Below are 24,644 nucleotides of genomic sequence, written 5' to 3'. Positions count from 1 at the left end.
TCGATAATCAAGGCAATCATCATTAATTACTTCTCTTTTTGACAAACAACCCTATAATGATTGCTTAAGAATTTAACTTATTAATGGCCTTAAGAGCCAAAGAGACCCAATTCTAACCAACAAACACATCATTAGAGTTTATTTAAGTTACATTGGGTGCCCACACTATATAAATTATCACGCTGTTGTCACAATTATTAGAAATCAATCAATCAATCAATCAACTAATTATCTAATTGACAAAGTAATTATTCTAAGTTATCAAATACTAGTTACATACTTAACAAACCTAAACAATTGTAATTAAACCGTAAGACATGTAAATACCGAAGAATAAAGTAAAACTAAGAGCAATTAAATTTCACAAACTTGTAGAATCAAACTTCGAATATTAGTTTAACTAGAAAAGAAAAGTTTGACAATCCATAGGAAAATAAAATGCAAATTGAATTAAAATTGAGAGTGGAGATGACTTGTCTCTATTCTAAGATCCTATTTATAGAGTTTATGGAGTTTTAATTGACTTCAAGCAAGGGTTAAAAACTTGATTTAGACTTAAATACTAGAAAAAGATGAAAGTAGCATTGCATCTTGATTTAAAACAAAAAAAGAATCCACAAGACATGGAAAATGACATCAGGGCTTGGTGAATCGGCACTGCAATGTGGAGCTCAGGGCATTGGGGCGACATTTGCTGGGCTGGGGCGCCACTTGTTGCTTTGGGCCAGCGCCATGACTTGATCATCTTTGCTTGGATCTTATTTTAAGGCGCTCCTTCCATCTTTGATGACTTGTGACATTGTCTTTCAAGCTTGTATGCACTTAATTTAGGTCACAGGAACACTCAGAGCAATTACTTGTGATCAACTAACATAAAATCAAACTATAATGATTAAATTTATTAGGAAAATTTATGCTATTAGTTTCTTACTATGTATGAGTTGTGGATTTAGTCTATATTCTCCAGTTTGATCATTTTTAGTCCCTATGTTTTTCAAAATTTAATGTCAAAGTCCTTGACATAAGTGGAAGCTATTAAATCCATTAACTACAATGACATAATATTTTTGTAACTATTATATGAAAAAAACAAGTTGATATGACATTATATGTTTGTTGTGCAGAATTTTAGAAAATAACACTTAACTAATTTAATAGCTAATACTTAAATTTCAAAATTTCAAGACTATAGAAATTAAAAAGATCATAAAATACATAAATTAAACCTATAACTTATCCATAGTAAAGGGTTAACCATATAGTTTTGGTTGTGTCATAGGATAAGATAGTAATATGAAAGGAATGTCATAGATATAAAAATGAAGTATTGATTGTTATGGTGATGAGTGGTTATCATGTTGTTATAAATATCAAAATCACGTTATGCCTAATTAAGAACATAAATTGGACTTAAAATTAATTGATGCAAAGTTTATTTTGATTGAATGGTTTTAAAAGTGAAGTATACATGTGGTTAGAAGAGAATTTTACTTAAATACTCTTTTAATTCAAATTAGATTATATTCACAATAAAACAAAACATCTTAATTATTAAAAAAAAAAAGAGTGCCCTAATATGAAATTATATATGTATATGCACACGTTTAATGTCTCATTGTCGTAATCATCCATTACAATTTCTTAATAAAAACTCTTCCAATCCAGAATAAAGGGAGAAAAAGAAAGAATATATCAACTCTTTACCTCTTGGAAAGATAAAGGGTCACACACTTATCATACGCATTATTTCATTGGCTTCAAAAGAAATAAACTTATAATAATAAGAAGACAGGTGTCAAGCAATAAAGTTCAGCAAAAGAAATCTATGCTTTGCTTTGGTTTTGTTTTGTTTTGTTTTGGTGCATTATTATTATTATTATTATTATTATACGCAGGGTACGTTACAGGCAAACACTACACAAACCCTAATGGTGATTGGTTTGTCCTTATCTTTTGTCCATGTTCTTAATTTAAAAATAATACCCAGCATGCTTATCCACACCACTAAATGTAATTATTTACACAAATGACGCTGACATGGACTCGATCATATATTAATTTGCATCATCTGAGATAATGGTTCGGATTTACATCCAGACAAATTTTGTTACATATTGATACACTATTCTTAATGATTTTAGTGTTAAAACATTGATTTCCACCAATAATTTCATGTGTTTTTTATATATTATATAAATATATGTTTTTCAAATATTTAGCTCTTTCAAAATTGTAAAATGTTAACTTCAAAATTTATAATCCTCCAAAAATAATAGATTTATAGTTTCAACATTTTAGAAATTGTAAAATTCTAAAAAATTTATATTTTAATTCCTATATATTTTCCTAAATCATATATGCATGTTTGAATATAAAGAAAATAAATGAATAAATTCAAAAGATGAATAAAAAATATTTTTTCTCCAAATTGTTTGTTTCTCCTTCCTTGTTTTGTCCAGCGATGATGTTAGTTTCTGGGTTGATTAATGTTCATCTATTTTCTCCTTTCCTTTCTTCCATCAACTTTTTCTTTCTTTGTTCTCTTTATTCACTCCACATACCTTATGTCTTTTTAGTTTGCCTATCTGTTTTGTATGTATCATTGTCATCTTCACAAGTTTGGATCCGTATTGTCTTAAATATTATATTTTTTTATTGTTTAATAAGTCTTCATTTCTAGAAATTTTTGTCTTATCTTGTACAAGTTTTTTAGTCTTGTTTTTACAAGTGATTTTATGGATGATTTTGTCGTTGTCCTTTTCAATTTGATGGATGCTTGGTTTTTTTTTTGCCAATTTTTGCCAGTCGTTTTGGATCATAATGGACTGATTTTCTTATTGTATTAAGCGCTTGCAACCACAGCAGATATGTCATACTTGACTTGTGACGGATTCAGTTGTTTACGTGCCATAATATTTTATTTATGCTGAGGTTAAAGCATTTGTTATGTTGATAGAATTTATCTTTCACTACTTATAACAGGTATATTCTTATTTGTTGTTTTCAAATTCTATAATCTTATTTATAGAATTTAAAATTTGAAAAGATGAATAAATTTTGAGTTAGTTATGGTTAAATGAAATATGTGAATTTCGGGTAATATTAGAATCTAATTTGATTCTTGCAATATTGGTTTGCTGAATTGGCAGCGGCAGCTTGTAGTTGGCCACCAGCAATGAAACATGTAGCACTAGGGTTCATATTTATTAGTAATATCATTTTAAAAACAGCTAGTGTGGGTCAATTAAATATTAATCATAAAGGAAAATAAAGGAGTGCACATAAGAATAAGATTGGTGGCTAAGTGTGGAAGGCATCAAATGATTCTCATCTCAAAATACGTAATAGATTTTATTTGACATATATAGACAATAGGGGTCAAACAAGAATACTTGCTACCTTATTGCGATACTACTTATTATAGTTTATCAATGAGGAATAAATACCGCTAATTATTAATTAAATGAGGGTTAATTATAAATTTAACTTTTAATATTTATATCTTTTTCAATTTAATCTCTTTTTTAGTTAAATTTGATCTTAAATTTTTAAAAATATTGACTACCAATCTTTTAAAAGAGTTAAAATTGTTATGTTTTGAAATAAATATTGATTAAAATGTTAATTTTAAGTATGGAAGCTTGCATGGCAATCTATGTGTACTTCATACTATTTGAATTTTATATAATTTTTCAATTATTTGTTGATGTGACATATAAGACAAATATAGACTGTCATGCTAATTTCGTTAAAAATAATATTTTAGTTGATATTTTCATTAAAAAGAGATTTGACTCTTTTTTTGAAAGTTGAATGCCCAAATTTAGCAAAAGTAAGGGCCAAATTGACAAAAAATTATTAAGTGTTGATAGTTAAATTTATTATTATGCTATTAGATAAAAATAATCATATTTTGGTCTTTTACGTATATGTTAAAATCTTCAAGAAGTCTTTGCATTCTTCACAAATTTTGAATTTAGTCCTTGTACTTTTATTTCTAAAAATTAGTTCATAATAGATTTTAGATTTCTAAATTCAAGTCTACCTATTAACATTATTAAATTTTTTGTTAAATTTATTGATTTGACATTTTGAAATAAAAAAATACCTCATTTGTTAGCCATATAACTAAAAATAAATTTTAATAAACTCAATTTAATAAAATAATTTCAGTAGTGTTAATAGTTAGACCTGATTTTTAAAATTTTAAAAATAAAAGACTAATTTTTAAAAAATACAGACACTAAATTTTAAATTTACAAAAAATATAAGGAATTTCATAGATTTTAACCATACATATATATCTATAATCTACCTTCCAAGAAAGAAAGAGCCAAAAATATTGTGACGTAAGGGTGTCCGTCGTTGAACCAAGTAGGTAAGTACGGGGGTCATGGGGCATGCCCTATAATGCCCCTACTTGCTATTGGTGTGACAAAAGTAACATTAAATTACTCTTCTTTTATTTTGTAATGCAATTTGAAATCGTCCATTGTCCAATACCAAGTCTATGTAAAGTAGCCTTGTCGTACCCGTTCCGGTTTCTCTCTCGCCGACCTCCCGTTGTGCTACTCTCCTTTTCTCTATTTCTATCCAGCATTGTCAAGTCAAGACCCTTACTGGTCAAACTCAGCTCTTCCTGAACGTTTGGATTTTCTCTAACCGTCCACTTCAGCTGGGCTTTCTTCTCCGAATTTTTCTGATTTACGGTATGGCTCACCACCTGTTCGACTCTTTGCTTGAATGGAAATTGCTTTGTTTGACAGATTGATGTGAATCTTTATTGCTGAAAACATAATATCTGCGTCTCTGTTTGATTTGTTTCCTTTTTGCTTACGAAATGATACTTGACTCTTAATTGGGCATTCATGATTATGGAGTCGGTCTAATGAATTAGAATATCTTTTAGGTCTTAAAAGTTATATAAGTAGTTAATTTAAATGCTAATTAAACAACTTAATAGAAATATAGTAATTAATATAAATTATTTGTATAGTTAATGATAAATTTAATTTAAAATTTTAAATAAAGATGTTTTTCATAACAATAACACGTTTCACGAAAAAATAAGTAGAATGTAATAAACATTAATGGGATAGTAAAATCCGAAAACAAATTACATTAAATAATATAACATAAAACTTTAAGTTAATTTATATGTTAAATAAGGATATTTTTACAATTATAGTGAGGTAGAAGGGTTCTTTTGTTAACTGAATCTTCAAAAATATATATATATATATATATATATATATTTTATAAGCCTGAATTGGATCGAAACCTATACCGGTTAAGATTTCTTTTTTTTTGCCATTAATTCTAATAATAAAAAAATTAAACCTTCGAAATTGTTAGTTGGTGGGTGTTTTCTTTTGAATAATATTAAGAATGCCAAAAAAAAAAAAAAAAAAGAGGAGAGGTTTTAGATTGACTCAAGTCAAATATTCAAATTTGATATTTTTACTTTTGAGGGTTGAATGGGGAGAATCTGGACGTTTCAAAGGGGGTGGGGTCACTGTTTCCTTTCCTCGCTACTACTTGTTGCTTGATGACGAAAGGATGCGAGTCACGTGACGGATTGATGATAAACTAATAATAATTGAAGTGCTAAAACGACGGCGTTATAGCAAGAGTACATGTGGAGGTGGAGCCCCGCATAAACACAACCACGTGTGAACTCCATTTCGGCAAAAGGGAGTGACGTGTACAGTGTTGGACCACCGAACCGCTCGCAGTTTGTCTGGGAAAAAGTACAACAACAGGGTTACAAAGCATCAAGATCCAACACTTCGCACGTGTTTCACGTGGACCCCGCACTCCTCTGTGGCAGATGCCCCCCCTAATTATTACTACTTTCTTTTCCACCCTCAATTCAATTTAGATTTTGGTCCTTCAATTTTATTCGTTATGAAATTTTACCCTACGCAAGCAAATTTATGTTGGTATAAAATGTTTTAAAATTTTTACATTAATATTTTAATCAGGTGTTTACTATTTTACTAATTAATAATATTATAAAATATATAATTAAAGTATACAGATTAAAGTTTAAATTTAAGCATAATAGATTTGACCTACAGAAATAAATTAAATTAAATTAAATGTAAGAAAACAAGAGGAAAATAAAAAATAAAAAACCCCCAACCCAAATGTCTTTGGGGTTTATAACTCGAGCCAACCACCCTGTTGCCTGTTTCGAAGCAGCCAACGAAAGAGACGTCAAAAATAACACCGTTAACCCCAACCACACTCATCCCAATGCCCCCCCATCATCCGTACCTAAAACGCCGTTGAGAAACGGCTTTCCATCGTTTGCCGTTAAAAAATGGTCTCGTCACGTTAATCCCCTGACTGTCTCAGTTAAATCCGGAACCAGAGTTTGTTAAATTGGCGTTACACACTCGATTTACAAAAAAAAAAAAAAAAGAGAGAGAAAGTTAAAAAAAAAAAGGAAAAAAAGGGAAAGAAGAATTGGGAGCAAAGCCGAGTATCATAAGAGTCGCGCGTAGGATTTTAGGTTGATTCTCTCTGCTAACGGCGTTTCCTTTTTACAGAGCAGCGAAAAGCTATATTGAAAGCGAGGTGAACGACGGCGGATTTGTACGGTTAAAGCTGTTTTCCGTTACGGTAGTTGAATCTCGCGACGGTTACGATAGGGAGGGAGGAAAAATAGTGTGAGGGAGGTGTAGATTTTTTTATCAGGAATTCGAGCAGTTTCGTAATTATTTGGCTTTTATTGTGGTGCTTAAGAGTGTAAAATAAGGTTTATTAGAGCGTTTTTGGAGGATTTAGCTTCTCTCTTTGGAGGTTTTTTGTTCCAAATTTGTTGCTGTTGCTCGTTGTTGACTTGAAGAGTCGGAGAGAGTTCAATAATGGCGAATCGGGGAGGGGTGTTTTCACAGACAAATAATGTTTCCTCCGAAGGTAAACGAAATAAAAGAATTCAAATAGATTGAACGTTGATTCTATATTTTTCTTTAATTTTTTTTATTTTTCTTTGATTTTTTGGAAAATTTTTGAAACCTTTTTTTTCTTCACTTTCTTTTTTGAGTTATAGGAAATGGAGGGGATGATCTGTACATGGAGTTATGGAAGTTATGTGCGGGACCCCTGGTTGAGGCTCCTCGAGCTAGAGAGAGAGTCTATTATTTTCCTCAAGGACATATGGAACAGGTAAAGCCTCTTTTCGTTTTTCGTTTTTTTTTTTTCATTTTTGTGTCGAAAATATTCCTGTTTGGTTTTATTTGGAATTATGTCCTTTTATAGAAATGGTTAATTTTGGGTTATTGATTGGGATTTTGCTATTTTGGCGAGGGATTGTTTTAGTTGGAAGCGTCGACGAATCAGGAGTTGAATCAGAGGATTCCTTTGTTTAATCTTCCATCGAAGATACTTTGCAGTGTTGTTCACATTCAGTTTCTGGTAATTTTCTCTTTCTGGTTTTTGATTTGACTTTGCATAGGCCACAGCAATCTCTAGATGTGTTTTGAACTTCTGATTGCTTAAAAAACGGAGCGGAAAAAGGAAGTGGGTAATATGTTTAGAGGTTACCATTTTTTCTATTGTTTTGATCTTGAAAAGATTGTAAAACCTTGAACTTTGAATAAATAGTTACTCTTTTCTGAGAAGGATTCACTGGCTCAATAAATTGGGGTTTCAGTCAGATCGTAAGTCATGTGGACCTAGTGGACCATTATAGTATTCTATCAACATGATTGATTTGGGAATAACTTTTTATGCACTTATTGTTACCATGTTTGTAGGCTGAACAAGAAACAGATGAAGTTTATGCACAAATAACTTTGATGCCGGAGCCAAATGTAAGAACCAATTTTATTTGTTTTTGATTTGAAAATCTTCCAGTATTAGAATGCAGGGGAGTTGGGTTTTCTTTTTCTTTTATTGTTTGATAGTAGTGATCTCTAATCATGTTTTTGGCATGGATAGCAACCTGAGCCAACAACTCCTGATGCATGTCTTCCGGAGCCTCCAAAACCTACTGTCCATTCTTTCTGCAAGGTTTTAACAGCCTCTGATACCAGCACTCATGGAGGTTTTTCTGTTCTTCGCAAACATGCCACTGAATGCCTTCCTCCACTGGTACAATTTCTAGATCTCTTTTTTCGCCTTTTTGTCTTCTTTCTAAATCTTCTTTGTATTGATTTCTCTATATGGATGTCTTTTAGGACATGAACCAGGCAACGCCAACCCAGGAATTGGTTGCCAAGGATCTTCATGGCTATGAGTGGCGCTTTAAGCATATTTTTAGAGGTAACAAAGGATCTGATAACTATCTTTCAACTTTAGTCGGTTAATACTAAGCTTTTATGTTTTTGCTGTCAATTCCATGTATGACTCACCTCCGCTACTGATGGGCAAATCACTTGCGTTATGTAAATTGTATATGGTTTGAATGAACAGGCCAGCCAAGGAGGCATTTGCTCACAACGGGATGGAGTACATTTGTTACTTCAAAGAGATTAGTAGCTGGTGATTCCTTTGTGTTCTTGAGGTAGATGCCTTTTCCATTTTCTGATATCCTTGATGCTTGTGTGGTGGTGCATTGAACTTGTTCGGCCTTTGATGGTTATGTTCTTTTTTTTTTTTTTTTTTTTTCATGTAGCTGATGAGCTATTTGTTTGATACTTGGTTTCGTAGAGGGGAAAATGGGGAGCTGCGCGTTGGAGTGAGGCGTGTTGCTCGTCAACAGAGCAGCATGCCTACATCAGTGATTTCAAGTCAGAGCATGCATTTAGGAGTACTAGCAACTGCATCTCATGCCGTTTCAACACAAACCCTCTTTGTTGTCTACTATAAACCAAGGTATGATAATTACAGATTTTCCAAAAATGAGATGAAAATGATATTTATTTACTTATAACCATCTTGTGTGAAATATCAGGACAAGTCAGTTCATTATTGGGTTGAACAAATATTTAGAGGCTCTGAGCAATAAGTTTACAGTTGGCATGAGGTTTAAGATGAGATTTGAAGGAGAGGATTCTCCTGAGAGAAGGTAGTGAAACTTAAGCACATGATTGCTTTGGATTGGTGATTGTTCAATGTCTTCTGTAATACTTACGAACATATTTTGATTGATAAGGTTTTCTGGCACAATCGTTGGGGTTGAAGACTTTTCTCCTTACTGGAAAGATTCAAAATGGCGTTCATTGAAGGTAAGTTGTTATGCTTTCTTAAACTTCATTTTGATTTATTTTGTCATTATAGCTATAATCAGTTATTGCCAATAGGTACAATGGGATGAACCTGCCTCTATACCAAGACCTGACAGGGTTTCACCATGGGAGATAGAACCCTTCGCTGCTCCTATTCCACCAACTCTGGGTCAACCTGTTGCTGCTAAGAACAAAAGGCCTAGACCAACTGCTGAAATTCCTGCTCTAGGTGAAGCATATTTTTCTTTCTTTGAATCTCTCTTTTATTATACTTCTATTTGGTTTATCTGAAATTCCTGCTCTAGGTGAAGCATATTTTTCTTTCTTTGAATCTCTCTTTTATTATACTTCTATTTGGTTTATCTGACAAATCCACTTTGTTTGAATAATATAGATTTATCTTCAACAGCATCAGCTCCTTGGAATTCTGGAGTTATGCATACCCATGATCTAATGCGGCGTAACATTACTGCCGAAGCAAACAGAAATGAAAATCATGTCATATGGCATATGCAGACTGAAATGAGCAGCAGTTGCACCTCTGTCTTGAAGACTCAGAACGAAGGGAGCTGGCTATCTTCTCCTTGCATGAGTGTTTCTAAGCATCGATTTCCTGATGCAAGAGATGATAGCAAATGTGCATCTGGTTGGCCTGTTCTTTCAGGATTGTCAAACCCACAAGTGAACAATGATTCAACCTTTGATCCAAAAGAAAAGGTAAAAAAATCTGAGACAGCTTCTAGCTGCCGATTGTTTGGCATTGAGTTGATAAACCACTCTGCTAGCTCAAGGCGATTGGAGAGGACACCTACCCAACTTTCTACTATGACTGCCAGTACAGCTGAAGGACATCATACCTTGTCACCTAATAATTCTTGCCAGAAGTCTGAAATTTCAAAAGATTCTAATGAGAAGCAGGAACAGTTACAATTACAAGCAAAAGAGATCCAGAGCAGGCAAAGTTGCCCTAGTTCTACAAGAAGTCGTACCAAGGTATTGAAAGTAAAATGTTCATTCAGGTGTTAATTCATTTCATTAAGGAAAAGTTTTACTTGCAGAATTTTCCATGAACTTACTTTTGGGTTTCTATATGTGACAGGTCCAGATGCAGGGGGTAGCTGTCGGTCGCGCTGTGGACCTGGCCATGTTGGAAGGGTACGATCAGCTTATAGATGAACTAGAGGAGATGTTTGATATTAAGGGAGAGCTTCGCCCTAGGAATAAGTGGGAGATTGTCTACACTGATGATGAAGGGGATATGATGCTTGTAGGCGATGACCCATGGCAGTAAGTACCCTGATACTTTTTTATTTTTCCCCCTTAAACTCTTCTAGAACTTGATTGACATTGATGTTCATGCGCAGGGAATTCTGTAGCATGGTAAGAAGAATATTTATCTGTTTAAGTCAGGATGTGAAAAAACTGAGTACAGGAAGCAAACTTCCCATGGCTTGTATTGAAGGTGGTGAAGGAACTGTGATAAGCTCAGAGTCAATTGAAAATTAATAGGAACACTGTTTGTTTTTCCTTATCGCAGTTTACAGCATCTGTTGTTTGTTTGTTGCTGATAGTTGTTCTTAGTTTCACTTTTGGGCTATAGAGGATGTTAAGGGACGCTAATCACTAAGCTTGTTTTCTAGAGTTGCCTACCATAGGAGACAAATAGACGTCATACGACCTTGGGATTGAAGAACCAAGAGTTAATGGAACTAGATGAGGTGTTAGAGGCTAGGACTAGGAGAATGTGAATACTTAACGATCTTTGTGGTGGGTTGGGGGTTTCGGTTCTAATCTTTGGTTTCGTGTGCTTGTAAATATAAAAATGTGCTCTGGCTTTGGCACTGGCACTGGCACTGGCACTGTAATCCTCATCTGTAGTGAGTGAAAGTGTTCCAGCTTAGCTATTCTTCGCTGTTTTGGTAACGCTTTTTCTTTATCAAGCAATTCAAACTTTCCTCTGCATTTATAAATATTTCTGTTTCTGATCTTTATAAGGATGGCCTGGATAGAATAGCTAGCAAAAATATTATTACTTGGTAAATAAATCACTGCCAAGTTCAATTTTTCTGCCCTCATCATCTTTTATTTTTCTTTCTGTGAGTTTAGATTTTTGGATCCTGATTTGTCGAAGCCAAGGCTGGAATCCATTACCTGAACTCAGAGAAAACACTCAAGGTTGTTTTTTTTTTTAACGACGACGGTTTGAATGAAAAAATTTCAAGTTAATTGAGTTGATGAATTATATTTTAGCATTCTAATTTGATTTGAAATTTTTTCGAATTGAGTTGAGTGAGATAGAATTTGAATCGAATCAAATATATTTGTATTGGAGTTAGATTTTAAAAAATAAATTTGGGTCTTTGTAACTATTGTCACTCAACGTAATAAAATTTGTTCACATTAATTAAAATTTTTATTAAATTTTCATTACCTCATAATTTATTTATTAATTTTTATATACACTATGTATTTTGGAATTAAAAATATATTAAATGTAAAATGTGATTTTTAATAAAAGTTATTTCAAAGATAAAATGTGAAATTGATATTAATATAAAATTTTAAAATTTTAACATGAATATTTAATGGCATAATTAATAATTTAATTTTAATATAAATATTCAATATGACTAAATAATTTAATATTATAAATAATATAAAATGTGAAATTTAATTTAATAATATAAATAGTAGATATAAATAAAATTATTATTATTATTTATGTTTAGTGATTTTGGTGAGAAATGGATTTTGGGTAGATTAGGTGGTTGGGATGGAAGGGAGTAAAAGTTTTAGAGGGAAAGTGAGAAGGGGTAAAAGTTTTGAAGAAAAGTAAAAATGTTTGAGAGTTTGGGGTAAAAATGTAAAATATTATAGTTTAATATTCGAATTATTCGAATTTGAAAATTCAACTCGATTCGAACTCAAAATTTGAAAAAAAAATTCGAGTTGATTCGAATAACTCGATTAATTCGATTCGTTTAGCTCGAAATTCAAAATTTTTTTGATTTTTTCGAGTCGAATCGAGTTTTTCTCACCCCTACTTTGACTAATCTTGAGAAAATAGAATGTTGAAGAAAAGAAAGAAAAATAGAGTATATAGATTTTATTTGAAAATCTTTTTGAGAAAATAGAGGAAAAAAAAATTTATTATGTCGAATTCGAATGATTACAAGGAGTAGACTACTATACGAATTCTTCTTGTGCAGTCTGTGTCATACTGCAGGGCCCCCAGTGCAGTATCTTGCTTATCTTCGTTTTCGTAAATTCTTTTATCTTGCCACTTATATTTTATTTTAATAATAAGTTAGGTCACAACTCTAATAAAGAATAAATCTTTACCGGAATAAATATGAAAATGTTTAATTTTGATTTGGGTAGAACTAAATGTTAATGCCTTATGGAGAATCGACCAAAACTATAAAATATACTATAAAACATGCGTTGTGTTAAATTCAGAAAAATTTAATTATATTTGTAGTCTAAAGATGTTAGTTGATATTAAAATAATAATAATTAGGAGGAGATAAGTTTAAGTGTGATAAAATGTGTTTAGATGCATTATGTAGTAAAGTAGTTGTGGTTAAAACAGTAGGAGATAACCGATCAAGGTTGATGATATTGAGAGAATAAAACGGGTATGCAAGATACCAAAAAACAATAGGATGAGAAGACTGAAAACATGATGCTAAACATAAGCAATCATAAATTCAATGTAACGACCTTGCAAGTGGCATTATTAGCATGTTTTCGTTGGTAGCATTTCTTGCCAAACTTTTCATTAGCACGTTCATTCATGTTTGGCAGTGCTGAATTTCAATTTTTTGCCTAGTAGAAAAAAAAAATCATCGTTTGCAATGAAGCAAGGATCATAAATCAAGTTGCTTGAAAGTTTGATTCATAAAGCTAGAAAAATTCTGATTTCAAACATGAATATTAATAAAGAAAAACAATTATCCAACTAAGTTCAGAAATTGCACATATACAGTTGTTTCAAAAACTCAAAACTTTGTATTACTTTGAAAAACCGAAGTAACAAAAATACATTATGAATCATGGACATTAACAGCAGCTAAACGAAACAATGGTCTCAAAGCAATTAAGCCCATCAAGCTCAGGCGCAAATCGAGGAGCCCTCTGTTTCTTCTTCTTCTCAACGTTTCCATCTTGCTTTTTCTTCATGGGTTCAGAACTCAGCTTATTGGTTCCCCATCTGCTATTAACAAAGCTGTCAGCAGCTCCTTTATTCATTGAATTAGAAGCAAAGGAAGGCCTGACTGATTGACCCAAGAATTCAGCACATAAAGCATCAAAGGAACTGAAGATTGAATTCATAATGATGGATTAAGAAAAAAACCTTTTTTTCCGTGTTTGTAGAAGATATTGTTTGGTTGAATGAATGTTGAGAAATGAAAGCTCAAAGGATATATATATATATATATGTAAAGGGAAGATATGGCATTTGGGGTTACCAAGTTGTTTTCATAATTTAATTTATTGTAGGATAAGGACATACAGATTTGCGTGAAACGTGAAAAAGCTTGTTGGATATTCGTTGCTTCATTCAAAAGCGTGTAAGTCGGCTCTAAGTGGGTGATTGGAATCAGAACCGTCCATTTGGGGGGTTGGTTCAAATGTTGGTTTACTTGGAGAGGTGGTGGGTGACTATGTCTATTTTGACTAGATAATTCAACGCCCTCCATTCATTGGTAGTGGTAATTAAATATGTTGAATGAATGGTTTTGAATACATTAGAGCGAAGATAGGTATAAATAGGAGGGAACTTCATGAGCCGTGTGGGTTGGTCAATGTCTTTGCTCTTTGCTTTGTTTTCTCATGGTAAAAGTCTTGTTAAACGTGTTAAATTTTTTACTTAGATGGTTAAAATTACGTATATAATGTAATATTAAAATGTTAAAATAATATTACAATAATAAAATAAATTTAGTTAGGTAGAGTTTAAGCCTTAGAATGTTAAAATTCAAACTTAGTTCATATTTAAGATGAGTCTCATTTGTTTTTTTACTTGATATTTTGAAAAGTCTTGATAGATTGGATTTTACCAAGAGAAGGGGCCAATTGATTATTAATTTTTTTTGCAAAGGGGTGAAGTCGGATAAGAGGGCCTATCAAAATTTTGGGAACTTATGATTTTTCGTTGAAATTTTAGCAAATTTTAATTAGGGCTTCCAAAATTTTTGGAAATTTCGTTTCTCCTTTAAGGTTTTTACAAAATTTTAATTAGAATCCTCAAATTTTTTGAAATTTCTTATTATGCATTTTAATGTTTTTTGAAAATTTTAATTAACCTCACTTAAAATGTTTGAAAAAAGTTCTCATTAATCTCACAAAAATTTTAATTAGATCCCCATTTTTTTAAAAACATTTCTCATTGAACTCTTAAATGTTTTGAAAATTTTACTATGCCACCCAAAGTTAATCTCAAGAACTGCTACGGTATAGGATAGAAAAATCTAATATGATAATTTATAGTAGTTCAACATCAATTGTCTACTTCCACTACATTAACCTCACTAGATAAGGATTTTCTTAATTCACTAATTCCTACCTTTCAATGACACTGTATAATATTTACAATTCATATCTTTTACTTAAGCTAAGATAGAAACATCTCTCACTATATTTTCAATGGCTAAGATAAAATCACTTTAGTTTTTGTGGCTCAACTAGAATCCCTATAAATTATAAATTGGTGAGATGATAAAAAAAAAAAAAAAACCTCTTTATGAGGGTGTTTACAGAGTGTAAACTCTCTCAAAGATAGAATGAAACTATATAAAAATTCAGCAATAAAATTCTCGTTAAAAATATGTACAAAAGAAAAAAATAAAGAAAAATATCTTTAATGAATTTTCTCTTGATATTTTGCTTGGATATTGATCTCTTGCTTTTTGAAGTGGTCTCCAGATTACTTATATTAAATAATGTGTTTCTAGTTATTTATAATAATTTGAAGAAAAATATAGACATTGAAAGGTGAAAAAAGTGTAAACATACAACTCTCCACAATGAGGTATCTATTCTTAAAGGAAGGTATCAATGTTTTTAGTTAAAGTACTACATCTCAAGTAGTGCCTATTAGAGATATCGATATTTAGGCACTAAAATGTTTGAAAAATACTTAAAAATATTTTAAAATCATTTCGGATTGAGTCAAAACATTTGAAATATATCAAACACTTTGTTAAAAAGTTTTTACGTATTTTAAATTTTTGAGAACATATTAAAAAGTTTCTACAAAATAACTAGAATCAACTCATAAACATTTAGTATAAGTCAAACCATATTGAAATCATATTTTTGAAGATATGTAACACTTAGAAATATTTTCTAAGATATTACTTTTATTTACTGAAACAGAAATGACTTAAGGAATAATATGAAAATATTTATGTTAATTGTTGTTATATCAAAAATTTATAAATCAAAGCTAAAAATTTTCTTGAACAAAATATTAAAAAATTTACATTTTGAAAAACTCCTAAATATTTTTACATTTTCAAAACATACTGCTGATTAATAAAATCATTCTTTGAAAATTGAAGTACCAAAATATTCCAAGCTTTTCAAAACAAACTGAATTCAACAAAAAAAAAACACAATTAAACATAAATAAAATTCACAAAATCTAAGACTTTAAAACTTTCTGCAATACTTCAAGATTCACACAATTAAGCGTATATGCATAAAGTTTTATAATGTCATGTGTTTAAACAATATAGCAATAAACATTTATGCAGGATCTTTAAGTCATTTGCATATTAAAAACAAACATTTAAAACATTTGAAGTATAATGGGTGAAAAAAGAGCAAGGTAACGATACATTGAATAACAAAACCATTGTCTAATCATGCCCAAAAGTAATTTATTGTGCATTCTCATTTGTAATGATAACTTTATGCAATATAGTTCTTTCATTGCGTCTATTTGCATGAAGGTTCCTTCAAAATCATGCATCAAGAAAACAGGCAACTTCACCTTTCGTGTTTGCTATGATTTTATTATTATTATCAAAAACATTCAAAATATAGAATCCAATTTATAGTTTATGAGTCAGGTGTTCATCTTTTAAAAAGAATTCAAAATATAGTGAGAAAAATAAATAGCAAAGTAATGATGCATTGAATAGCAAAATCATAGTCTAATAATCACAAAAGTAATTTAATGTGCATTCTCATTTGTAAAGATAACTATGCAAAGTACATACATTTCAATCTATTTGCATAAAGCTTCCATCAAAATCATGTATTAAGAAGATAGGGATAAAGATCAAGGAACTTCATGTGGTGTGGGTTGGGTCGATGTCACGTCGCGTGTTTGCTTTGATTTTGGTTAAATTTTCTATTAGTCCTTATACTTTAGGAAAGTTATGGATTTAATCCATGTACTTTAATTTGGTTATTTTTTGTCGTTGTACTTTTCAAATTTTAGAATTACAGTTCTCACCAAACGGTAATTGTTAAATTTATTATATTAAGTTATATTATTTTCAAAATCTGATATGGCAAATATATTATCATATGTGTAATATTATGTTAACTCGTTATTTCTACATATTACGCATTAAAAATTTAGTTAATGGATTAACGACTATCATTTGCTACAATTCAAAAAGTATAGATACTTAGAATGATTCAATTGAAGAGCATGAACTAAATTTACAACTGTACACATAATACATGACTAGTAATTGAATTTAACCAAATAAATTTGATTGCTACTATTTGGGACATGACTAAAAAGTTTAAAATTCAAAAAATACATGGGAAAAAAATGACCAAATTAAAATATAAAGACTGAATCTATAATTTTCACAAAATATAGGAAACAATAGTCGGATTAAACCTTTTTGTTTGGTATTGCTGTTGGCCAAGTTTTTAGGTTAAAAGCTGCTTTTCACTTAAACATGTTTAATAGTTAAAATGTTGGCAAAATGTTAAAAAATATGGTTTGATAAAGATATAGAGTCAAAACTAGTTACTAATGTTTGTCATTTTTTTTTTGATCTATTTTTTTATCACTTTAGCCCTCAACCTTTTAAATTTAGTTAAATTATTTTCTTTAGGTGAAAAAATTAACTAAACCATGAAAATACAACACTAAATGTCAACTCGAGTGATAATCCACATGTAATTCATAAAAATTAATAAAAATGTAACACCCCCAAAATTGTGACTTGTAAAAATTTATCATGTGATAAGTATTTGCTTCAGTGGTTAGAGCTTTGTTAATGTATTAGGGGTCTTTGGTTTGAACCTTTGCGTGAACAACAAGGGCAATATTTTTGCAAACTCCTGCTTAGGTTGTATTGGTAATGGAATTTGATTGGGATTTGAATTCTAGAAAGTTGGGATTGTAAGTTATTGAATGTGGTAGGTTTTAGGAGTAGTTGATTAGTAGGTAGTTTTTCTTTTGGTTTTAATTTTGTTTTAATTTTTTTTTTGCGTTATCTAAAATTCTTTTTCCCTAAAAGTTTTATTGCGCTGTTGCCCTTGTGCTTTTCACGTTCTTGTTTCTTGATTGATTTTTTAATTCAATTTTCTTCTCTTCTGTTCATAACTTCTTGGTTAATTTTTGCCTATTGTTTCCCCTTCATTGGTATTTTGTTCTAAGTCCTATCGTGCCATCAATCTTTCAATTATCTTGCGTAAGTGTTCTTTATCAAACTTTTGTTAAAGAATGTAAATAGACGAGTTGTATTATTTATGGTGTAGTGTTGATTTATGTGAATTTTCGATAGGTGGGGATCCCAAGGTTGGCATTTTTCCTGCCACTTAGTCTTCACATAGTTGTTGTTCGTTTAAGTGGTAAGGGTTTAATTATGTTTTTGGGATTTTAGTTAGTTTGTTTGAGATTAACTTCTGAATTAAGTTTCACGAATTGTTTCTGAAATTAATTGTCTGAATGGTTGATTTAGGTGTATGAATACTCAATTGATGATTTTGCATCGGAAAATACCCAGGTGTGTGACGAGAAACCCAAAAATCAGTGAACGATGAAAGCCAAAAAATAACATTGTCGATGCCACACGACCGTGTGCTAGGCCATGTACGACACACGACTGTGTGTAGGACTGTATGTGACACACGGTCTGGGCTATTTGGGCCATGTAGACCATATGGGCGTGTGTGGGTCATATGGGCCCAAAATTCTGAAAATTTTCTCTAGGGCAGTACACGTTATCCCGATCGATCGTGGGCTTTCCATAAGGTCAGTATATGATTAAATATACTATAAAACATGAAATATGGTCATCTGTTAGTACTAATTCAGATATATGTTCGTATATCTAAAACGTCATATGATAAATAAGTTGCGTAATAGGTTGTGAGTAAATCGAGAAACACTAAGTATGTTCTGTATCTATTATGTTATGCATATATACTGTATGTATGACTGATTTCTGTTACATTCTGTATTTGCATCAGGGAAGGTTTTGCTATGTGGAGGAAGTGCTTTTGTAAAATGCAATAATTTGCCTATTTATCTGACAGCGCAGCTGCAAATATTCTATAAAGTGTCATACCGACACAAAGTGGTTTGTAGGGTTTGATAGGCATTTCATACCCCATATGGTGTGTTGGGATGGTCGGAGATACTGCGAAGAGGATGGGGGTAAGAAAATATGTCTGTATTTGTACTGTTTTGTTATGACTTTGTTTCTGTTTAATCTGTCTTATATAAATTATTTGTTTAAGCTATTTGTTACACAGCGAGTTTTGAAAACCCACTTTCCGTTTGTCTGAAAATTTTAAGTAATCCTCAGACTTAAGCGGGTTGCTGCGATGGAGCTCAGTTATAAAAGTTTTTCGTTCAATTTTATTATTATTATTATTAATTTAATTTGGGTTAAAGTTCTTTTTTTTTATTTTGGACTATTTGGAAATTTCGGTTATTTGGGTTTTGAACTTTATTTTCGTTTTTCATAAAATACTGCTGAAACATTTTATAGATAAAATTTATTTTTCTGCAAAAGTAACGGATTTCAAAAAATAGACCGTGTTTTTAAAAATCAACATTTTAAAAGTTTTCATTGCAAAATTGTAATTTTTTTTTGAAAATATATAAACAAACAAACGTTTCTAATAAAATAGTTAGAAAAGATATGTCTTCGAATAATTCGAGATTTTAAGAGTTTGCGATGAGTTTCAAGAGACATGAAAACCAAATTTTTAATCATTTAACGTAATAACTCTAGATTTGGCCATAACTATGGTGGGTTTGTGGTGTTAAATTTAGTGGTATCAGAGCCAAGCTACAAAACTCAGGCTGTGAAATTTTGGGTTCAAAATTACTTTTGAGAAAACCGTTTGTCCAAGTATAGTTTATTTCTTCATGAATTTGAAAAATAATTTTGTGAAATATCGAGCCCCCTATGCCGATCCTGTAAGTACTTCTGACTTAGAAACACTTTAGTTTAGAAAGCTCTGAAACGATTAAAACTGTATTAAGATAGTTAAAGATTGAAACATTTCTGAAATTTCTTCTAGTAACTATTTTGAAGGATAAAATATCTGTTAATAAATACTAGAACTGATACAAAAAACTTTATAATGTAAATAATCTATAAATACGATGAGCACTTATGGATCACGTGGATGCGATACTCGTGGTCATGACGGGCACCGTCGAGGGGCTTGAGTTGAGTTATCCTCAATGGGTAGTATGCCCAATTTGGATACGAGTGAAACACTAACTACACCTACTGCTGAGACCGGGTCTCAAAGTCATTCGGCTAGGGATGACGCATTGTCTTAGGCTATGCTAAGGGTTTTGGATAAGGTCGTTGGGCCCCATTCTGGTTCTAAGAGCTGTGTGTTGATAATTGAACGACTCTAGTCTAATAGTGCTGAATTGTTTCGGTGTGTCACGAGAGTCGCCCCAACTATGGTTGAATATTGGTTGAATATTGGTTGAAGGCCACAGAGAGGATTATGAATGACATCGACTGCACTCTTGAGCAAAAATTAAAGGGTGCAGTATCTCTACTTTTCGATGAGGCATATCAGGCATGGTTAACAGTTGAAGATGGTACTGAACTAGATTAGATTACCTGGGATCAATTTAAAAGTATTTTCCAAAGTAAATATGTAAGGGCGAGTTATGTGAATGCTTGTAGACACGAGTTTATAAGCCTTACCCAGGGAGATAGGACTATGGTTGAATATAAGGTTGAATTTCTGAGATTGAGTTGATATGCTCGTGGAATGGTATCAACTGAATATGAAAATTGTATTTTCTTCGAGGAAGGATTAAAAATGGATAATCTGAGTGTTCTGATAGCTCCGTAGAGGGAGCGGGTATTTGCCATCTTGGTAGACAAGAAGAGAATTGCTGAGAAGGTTAAGCGTGTTGAGGGCGAAAATAGAGAGTGTGAGAGGGGTAGAAATAAAAGGGATTCAGAGCCCTCTAGTTCTGCTCAGAGGCCTAAGAAATGGGCCAGACCTAATGGGCCTTCAAGGGTTGAAGTTCCAGTTACACCCATCGTGGCTCAGTCATGTTAGAATTGTGGTAGACGTCATTCAAACAAATGTTGGAGGAGGTTAGAAATGTGTCTATGATGTGGGTCGACGGAGCACCGTATCACAGATTGTTCATAACGTTATGATCAGATGCAAGCTCTAGCTTCTAGGTTTGTTCAGCCTCAGCGAGTAGTTTAGTAGCTGCCTAAAAGTCGCAGTCCGGCCAGAAGTGGTAATGGTTTAGGAAGAGGTGAGAGAGCATCGAGCAGAGGTGCTAATCAGATTGAAGCAAGGTAACTACATTGGTATATGCTGCTAGACATCATAAGGATAGAGACATCGCAGATATTGCTCTCTATTTTGCATTAATATATATAGGATCAACACATTCCTATATAGCTAGTTATGTTTCTGTAAACTTGGGGATTTCTATTGAGAGCACTTTTGGAGATATTATTGTACTGTCTATTGGGTCAATCAATTCGGGTTAGTAGACTGTATAAGAATGTACCATTGGAAATACAAGGGGTTGTGTTTTCAGCTAATATGGTGGAACTACCATTTAGGGAATTCAATTTGATATTGGAAATGGACTGGCTCGTGGAGCATTGGGTCAGTTTGGATTGTACTACTAAAAGGGTAGTTCTGAGAGATGAGAATGATATGAAGGCAATTATGATAAGTGAGCATCGAGATTACTTCTCCAATGTGATCTCCGCACTTGTGGCTGAAAAGTTGGTTCGTGAGGGGTGTAAGGCATTTTTAGCTTACAAGTGTGATTCTGCTTCTATTCTTCTGTTGAAAACATTAAAACGGTTAAGGAATTTTCGAATGTCTTTCTTAAAGAGTTACCAAGTTTACTTTCGAAGAGGGAGGTTGAGTTCGATAACGAGGTCCTACTAGGGATAGCTCCAGTGTCAATTACTCCCTACCGCATGGCACTGAAGGAACTTATAGAACTAAAGGCTCAGCTTTAAGAATTACTTGATCTAGGGTTTATCCGTCTTAGTATGTCTCCATAGGGGGCATTGGTTCTGTTTGTAAAAAAGAATGATGGTACTATGAGGATATGTATCGACTACTGTTAGTTGAATAAATTAATGGTAAATAATAATTACCCACTTCCCAGGATTGATGATTTATTTGACCAGCTCCGTGGGGTTTTTGTGTTTTCCAAAATAGATCTTCGTTTTGGGTACTATTAGCTTAAGGTTAAAGAGGTCGACATTCATAAGATTGCTTTTAGGACTCGTTATTGACACTACGAGTTCCTAGTCATGCCCTTTGGTGATGAATGCTCCAACTGCATTCATGGATCTTATAAACCGAGTTTTCTGATAATTTTTGGATCAATTTGTCATGGTATTTATCGATGACATTTTGGTATACTCTAAGATTGAAGATGATCATGATGAGCATCTTAGAGTAGTTTTTTAGATACTCCATGAAAAATAGCTCTACGATAAGTTGAACAAATGTGAATTCTGGTGAGGGAGGTGACTTTTTTGGAGCATGTAGTTTCTGCGGAAAGGATCTGAGTTGATCCTAAGAAAATTAAAGTTGTGCTTGAGTGGAAACAACCTAGGAATGTTTCTGAGATATGTAGCTTTCTTGGGCTAGTGGGTTATTATCGGAGGTTTGTCAAGGGGTTCTCATTTATCACAGCTCCTTTGACTAATTTGTTGCGTAAGAACGCCCCATTTGTCTAGATTGATGAGCAACAATCAAGCTTCAAGAAGCTCAAATTCGTTTTGAATTAGGCTCCTATTCTGATACAACCTAAATCCGAGAATGAATTCATAGTTTACAGTGATGCATCGCACGTTAATTTGGGTTGTGTTCTGATGCATGTCGGGAAGGTAGTGGTTTAGGCGTCCCGAAAGCTTAAGTCACATGAAGGCAAATACTCTACACACGATCTTGAGTTGGCACGATTGTTTTCGCCTTAAAAATTTGGATGCATTATCTATATGGTGAGAGGTGTATTACTTACACCGATCACAAGAGCCTCAAGTATCTCCTTACTCAAAAAGAGTTAAAGCTTAGGGAACGTAGATGGGTTGAGTTGCTTAAGGATTACAACTGTATTATTGAGTATCATCCCGATAAGGCCAATGTGATGGTCGATGCTCTTAGTCGTAGAGTAATGTTTAATTTAAGGGTGATGTTTGCTCGCCTAAGTCTATTTGATAATGGGAGTCTGTTAGCTGAGGTGCAAGTTAAGCCAACTTGGATTGATCAAATTCGGGTTAAACAGTTGAGGATGATTCTCTAGTTTTGCATATTCGTAAGGTTGAGGAAGAAAGTACTACTGATTTTGGATTGAACAGTGATAAGGTTTTATGTTTTCGAGGTCGAGTTTGTTTACCTAATGATTTTGATTTGAGGCAATCTATTCTGTGAGAAGTACATAGTACCCCTTATGCTATGCTTCTCGACAGGAATAAGATATGTTGGAATCTCCGTAATTGTACTGGTAGCCTGGTTTGAAACAAGAGGTGACAGATTTCGTCTCTTGTTGTCTGACATGCCAGCAAGTTAAGGTTGAGTACCAATTGCCTTCGAGTTTGCTTCAACATATTAAGATTCCCCTATGAAAATAGGAATGGGTAACTATGGACTTCGTTAGTAGGTTGCCCTTGACATGCACTAAGAAGGATTCTATATGGGTCATCGTGGATCGGTTGACCAAGTCTACTCACTTCATTCCAGTTAGGACAGATTACTCCCTTCAGAAGTTAGCCAAGTTATATGTTTTTGAGATCGTGAGACTTCATGAAGTTTATATCTCAATTATTTCTGATAGAGATTCTCGTTTTACCTCTCGATTTTGGAGGAAACCTCACGAGGTTCTGGGTTTAAGATTAGACTTCAGTACTACATCCTATTCTCAGACAGATGGTCAATCTGAGAGGGTGATTTAGATACTAGAGGATATGCTTTGGAGTTGTGTGATCAATTTTTTGAAGTAGTTGGGAGGATTTTTTTCCGTTAGCCGAGTTTGTCTACAACAATAGTTTGTAGTCTACTATTCAAATGACACCTTACGAGGCTCTGTATAGTCGTAAGTGTTGTACTTCGTTCTGTTGGATTGAGTTGGGCAAGCGACGGGTTTTGGGTCCTAAGTTGGTTTCTGAGATTAAAGATAAAGTTACACTGATTTGGGACCATCTTAAGGCGGTTTCAAATAGACAGAAATCATATACAGATCTAAAAAGGAGGGACATCAAGTATTCTGTGGGTGATTATGTGTTTCTTAAGGTATCTCCATGAAAGAAGGTTCTACAATTTGGACATAAGGGCAAGTTGAGTCCTAGGTTCATTGGGCCGTATCGAATTTTGAAACGTATGGGTCTGGTTGCCTATCAGTTAGAGTTACCTTCAGAGTTGAACCGCATTCATGATGTGTTTTATGTCTCCATGTTGAGGCGGTATCGGTCTGCCTCGTCTCATATTGTTTCTATTGAGGAGATTAAGGTTAAATCAAATTTGATGTTTGAGGAGGAGTCAGTTCATATTCTAGATCAAAATGTAAAGGTCTTGAAGAGAAAATCTATTCCATTAATTAAGGTTCTATGGTGGAATCATGACATTGAGGAAGCCACATGAGAACCTAATGATTCGATACGACAACAGTATTCACATCTGTTTTAATTAGATAAATTTCAAGGTTAAAATTTCTTTTAGGGGGGAGAGTTATAACACCCCAAAGTTGTGATTATTGAAATTTTGCCATGTGATAAGTACCTGCTTTAGTGGTTAAGGGCTTTGTTAATGTATTAGAGGTCTTTGGTTTGAACCACTACGTGAACAATAAAGACAATATTTTTTGCAAACTCCTGCTTAGGTTGTATTGGTAGTGGAATTTGATTGGGATTTGAATTCCGGAAAGTTGGGGTTGTAAGTTACCAAATGTGGGGGGTTTTAGGAGTAGTTGGTTAGTAGGTAGTTTTTTCTTTTGGTTTTAACTTTGTTTTAATTTTA

The 24,644-nt window shown here is 32.7% G+C and overlaps 2 protein-coding genes across 3 annotated transcripts; both read left to right on the top strand.

Annotated features, from left to right (window-relative positions):
• The first annotated feature begins 6,092 nt into the window (after positions 1–6,092).
• LOC108483202 (auxin response factor 9) lies at positions 6,093–11,146 on the top strand. 2 transcript variants are annotated; one of them, XM_053028230.1, is made up of 14 exons: positions 6,093–6,924; positions 7,058–7,173; positions 7,327–7,422; positions 7,764–7,820; positions 7,948–8,100; positions 8,187–8,271; positions 8,422–8,512; positions 8,659–8,823; positions 8,903–9,016; positions 9,104–9,176; positions 9,252–9,405; positions 9,571–10,169; positions 10,276–10,463; positions 10,541–11,146. In XM_053028230.1, exons 1-14 carry the CDS (start codon positions 6,873–6,875, stop codon positions 10,680–10,682), a joined length of 2,085 nt encoding a protein of 694 aa, XP_052884190.1. In that variant the 5' UTR covers positions 6,093–6,872; the 3' UTR covers positions 10,683–11,146. The 2 variants fall into 2 exon arrangements, with proteins under 2 accessions (XP_052884190.1, XP_052884197.1); XM_053028237.1 differs by lacking the exons at positions 6,093–6,924; positions 7,058–7,173; positions 7,327–7,422 and adding an exon at positions 7,464–7,667.
• Positions 11,147–23,696: 12,550 nt separating this feature from the next.
• On the top strand, positions 23,697–24,269 carry LOC108481555 (uncharacterized). The gene is made up of 2 exons (XM_017784672.1): positions 23,697–23,921; positions 24,030–24,269. The coding sequence occupies exons 1-2, from the start codon at positions 23,697–23,699 to the stop codon at positions 24,267–24,269; spliced, it is 465 nt and encodes a 154-aa protein (XP_017640161.1).
• Positions 24,270–24,644: the final 375 nt, after the last annotated feature.

The sequence above is a fragment of the Gossypium arboreum genome, chromosome 1 (genome assembly GCF_025698485.1).
Source record: "Gossypium arboreum isolate Shixiya-1 chromosome 1, ASM2569848v2, whole genome shotgun sequence".
Taxonomy (NCBI): domain Eukaryota; kingdom Viridiplantae; phylum Streptophyta; class Magnoliopsida; order Malvales; family Malvaceae; genus Gossypium; species Gossypium arboreum.
This window is presented reverse-complemented; position numbering and strand designations above follow the sequence as displayed.

Bases quoted from the DNA above. Each gene is read 5' to 3' on its own strand.
- LOC108481555 (XM_017784672.1), top strand. From the start codon at position 23,697: ATGACACCTTACGAGGCTCTGTATAGTCGTAAGTGTTGTACTTCGTTC. The intron at 23,922-24,029 runs GTATCTCCATGA...GTTGCCTATCAG, and splicing joins GTGATTATGTGTTTCTTAAG to TTAGAGTTACCTTCAGAGTT.
- LOC108483202 (XM_053028230.1), top strand. From the start codon at position 6,873: ATGGCGAATCGGGGAGGGGTGTTTTCACAGACAAATAATGTTTCCTCC. The intron at 7,821-7,947 runs GTAAGAACCAAT...TGGCATGGATAG, and splicing joins CTTTGATGCCGGAGCCAAAT to CAACCTGAGCCAACAACTCC. The intron at 10,464-10,540 runs GTAAGTACCCTG...GTTCATGCGCAG, and splicing joins GTAGGCGATGACCCATGGCA to GGAATTCTGTAGCATGGTAA.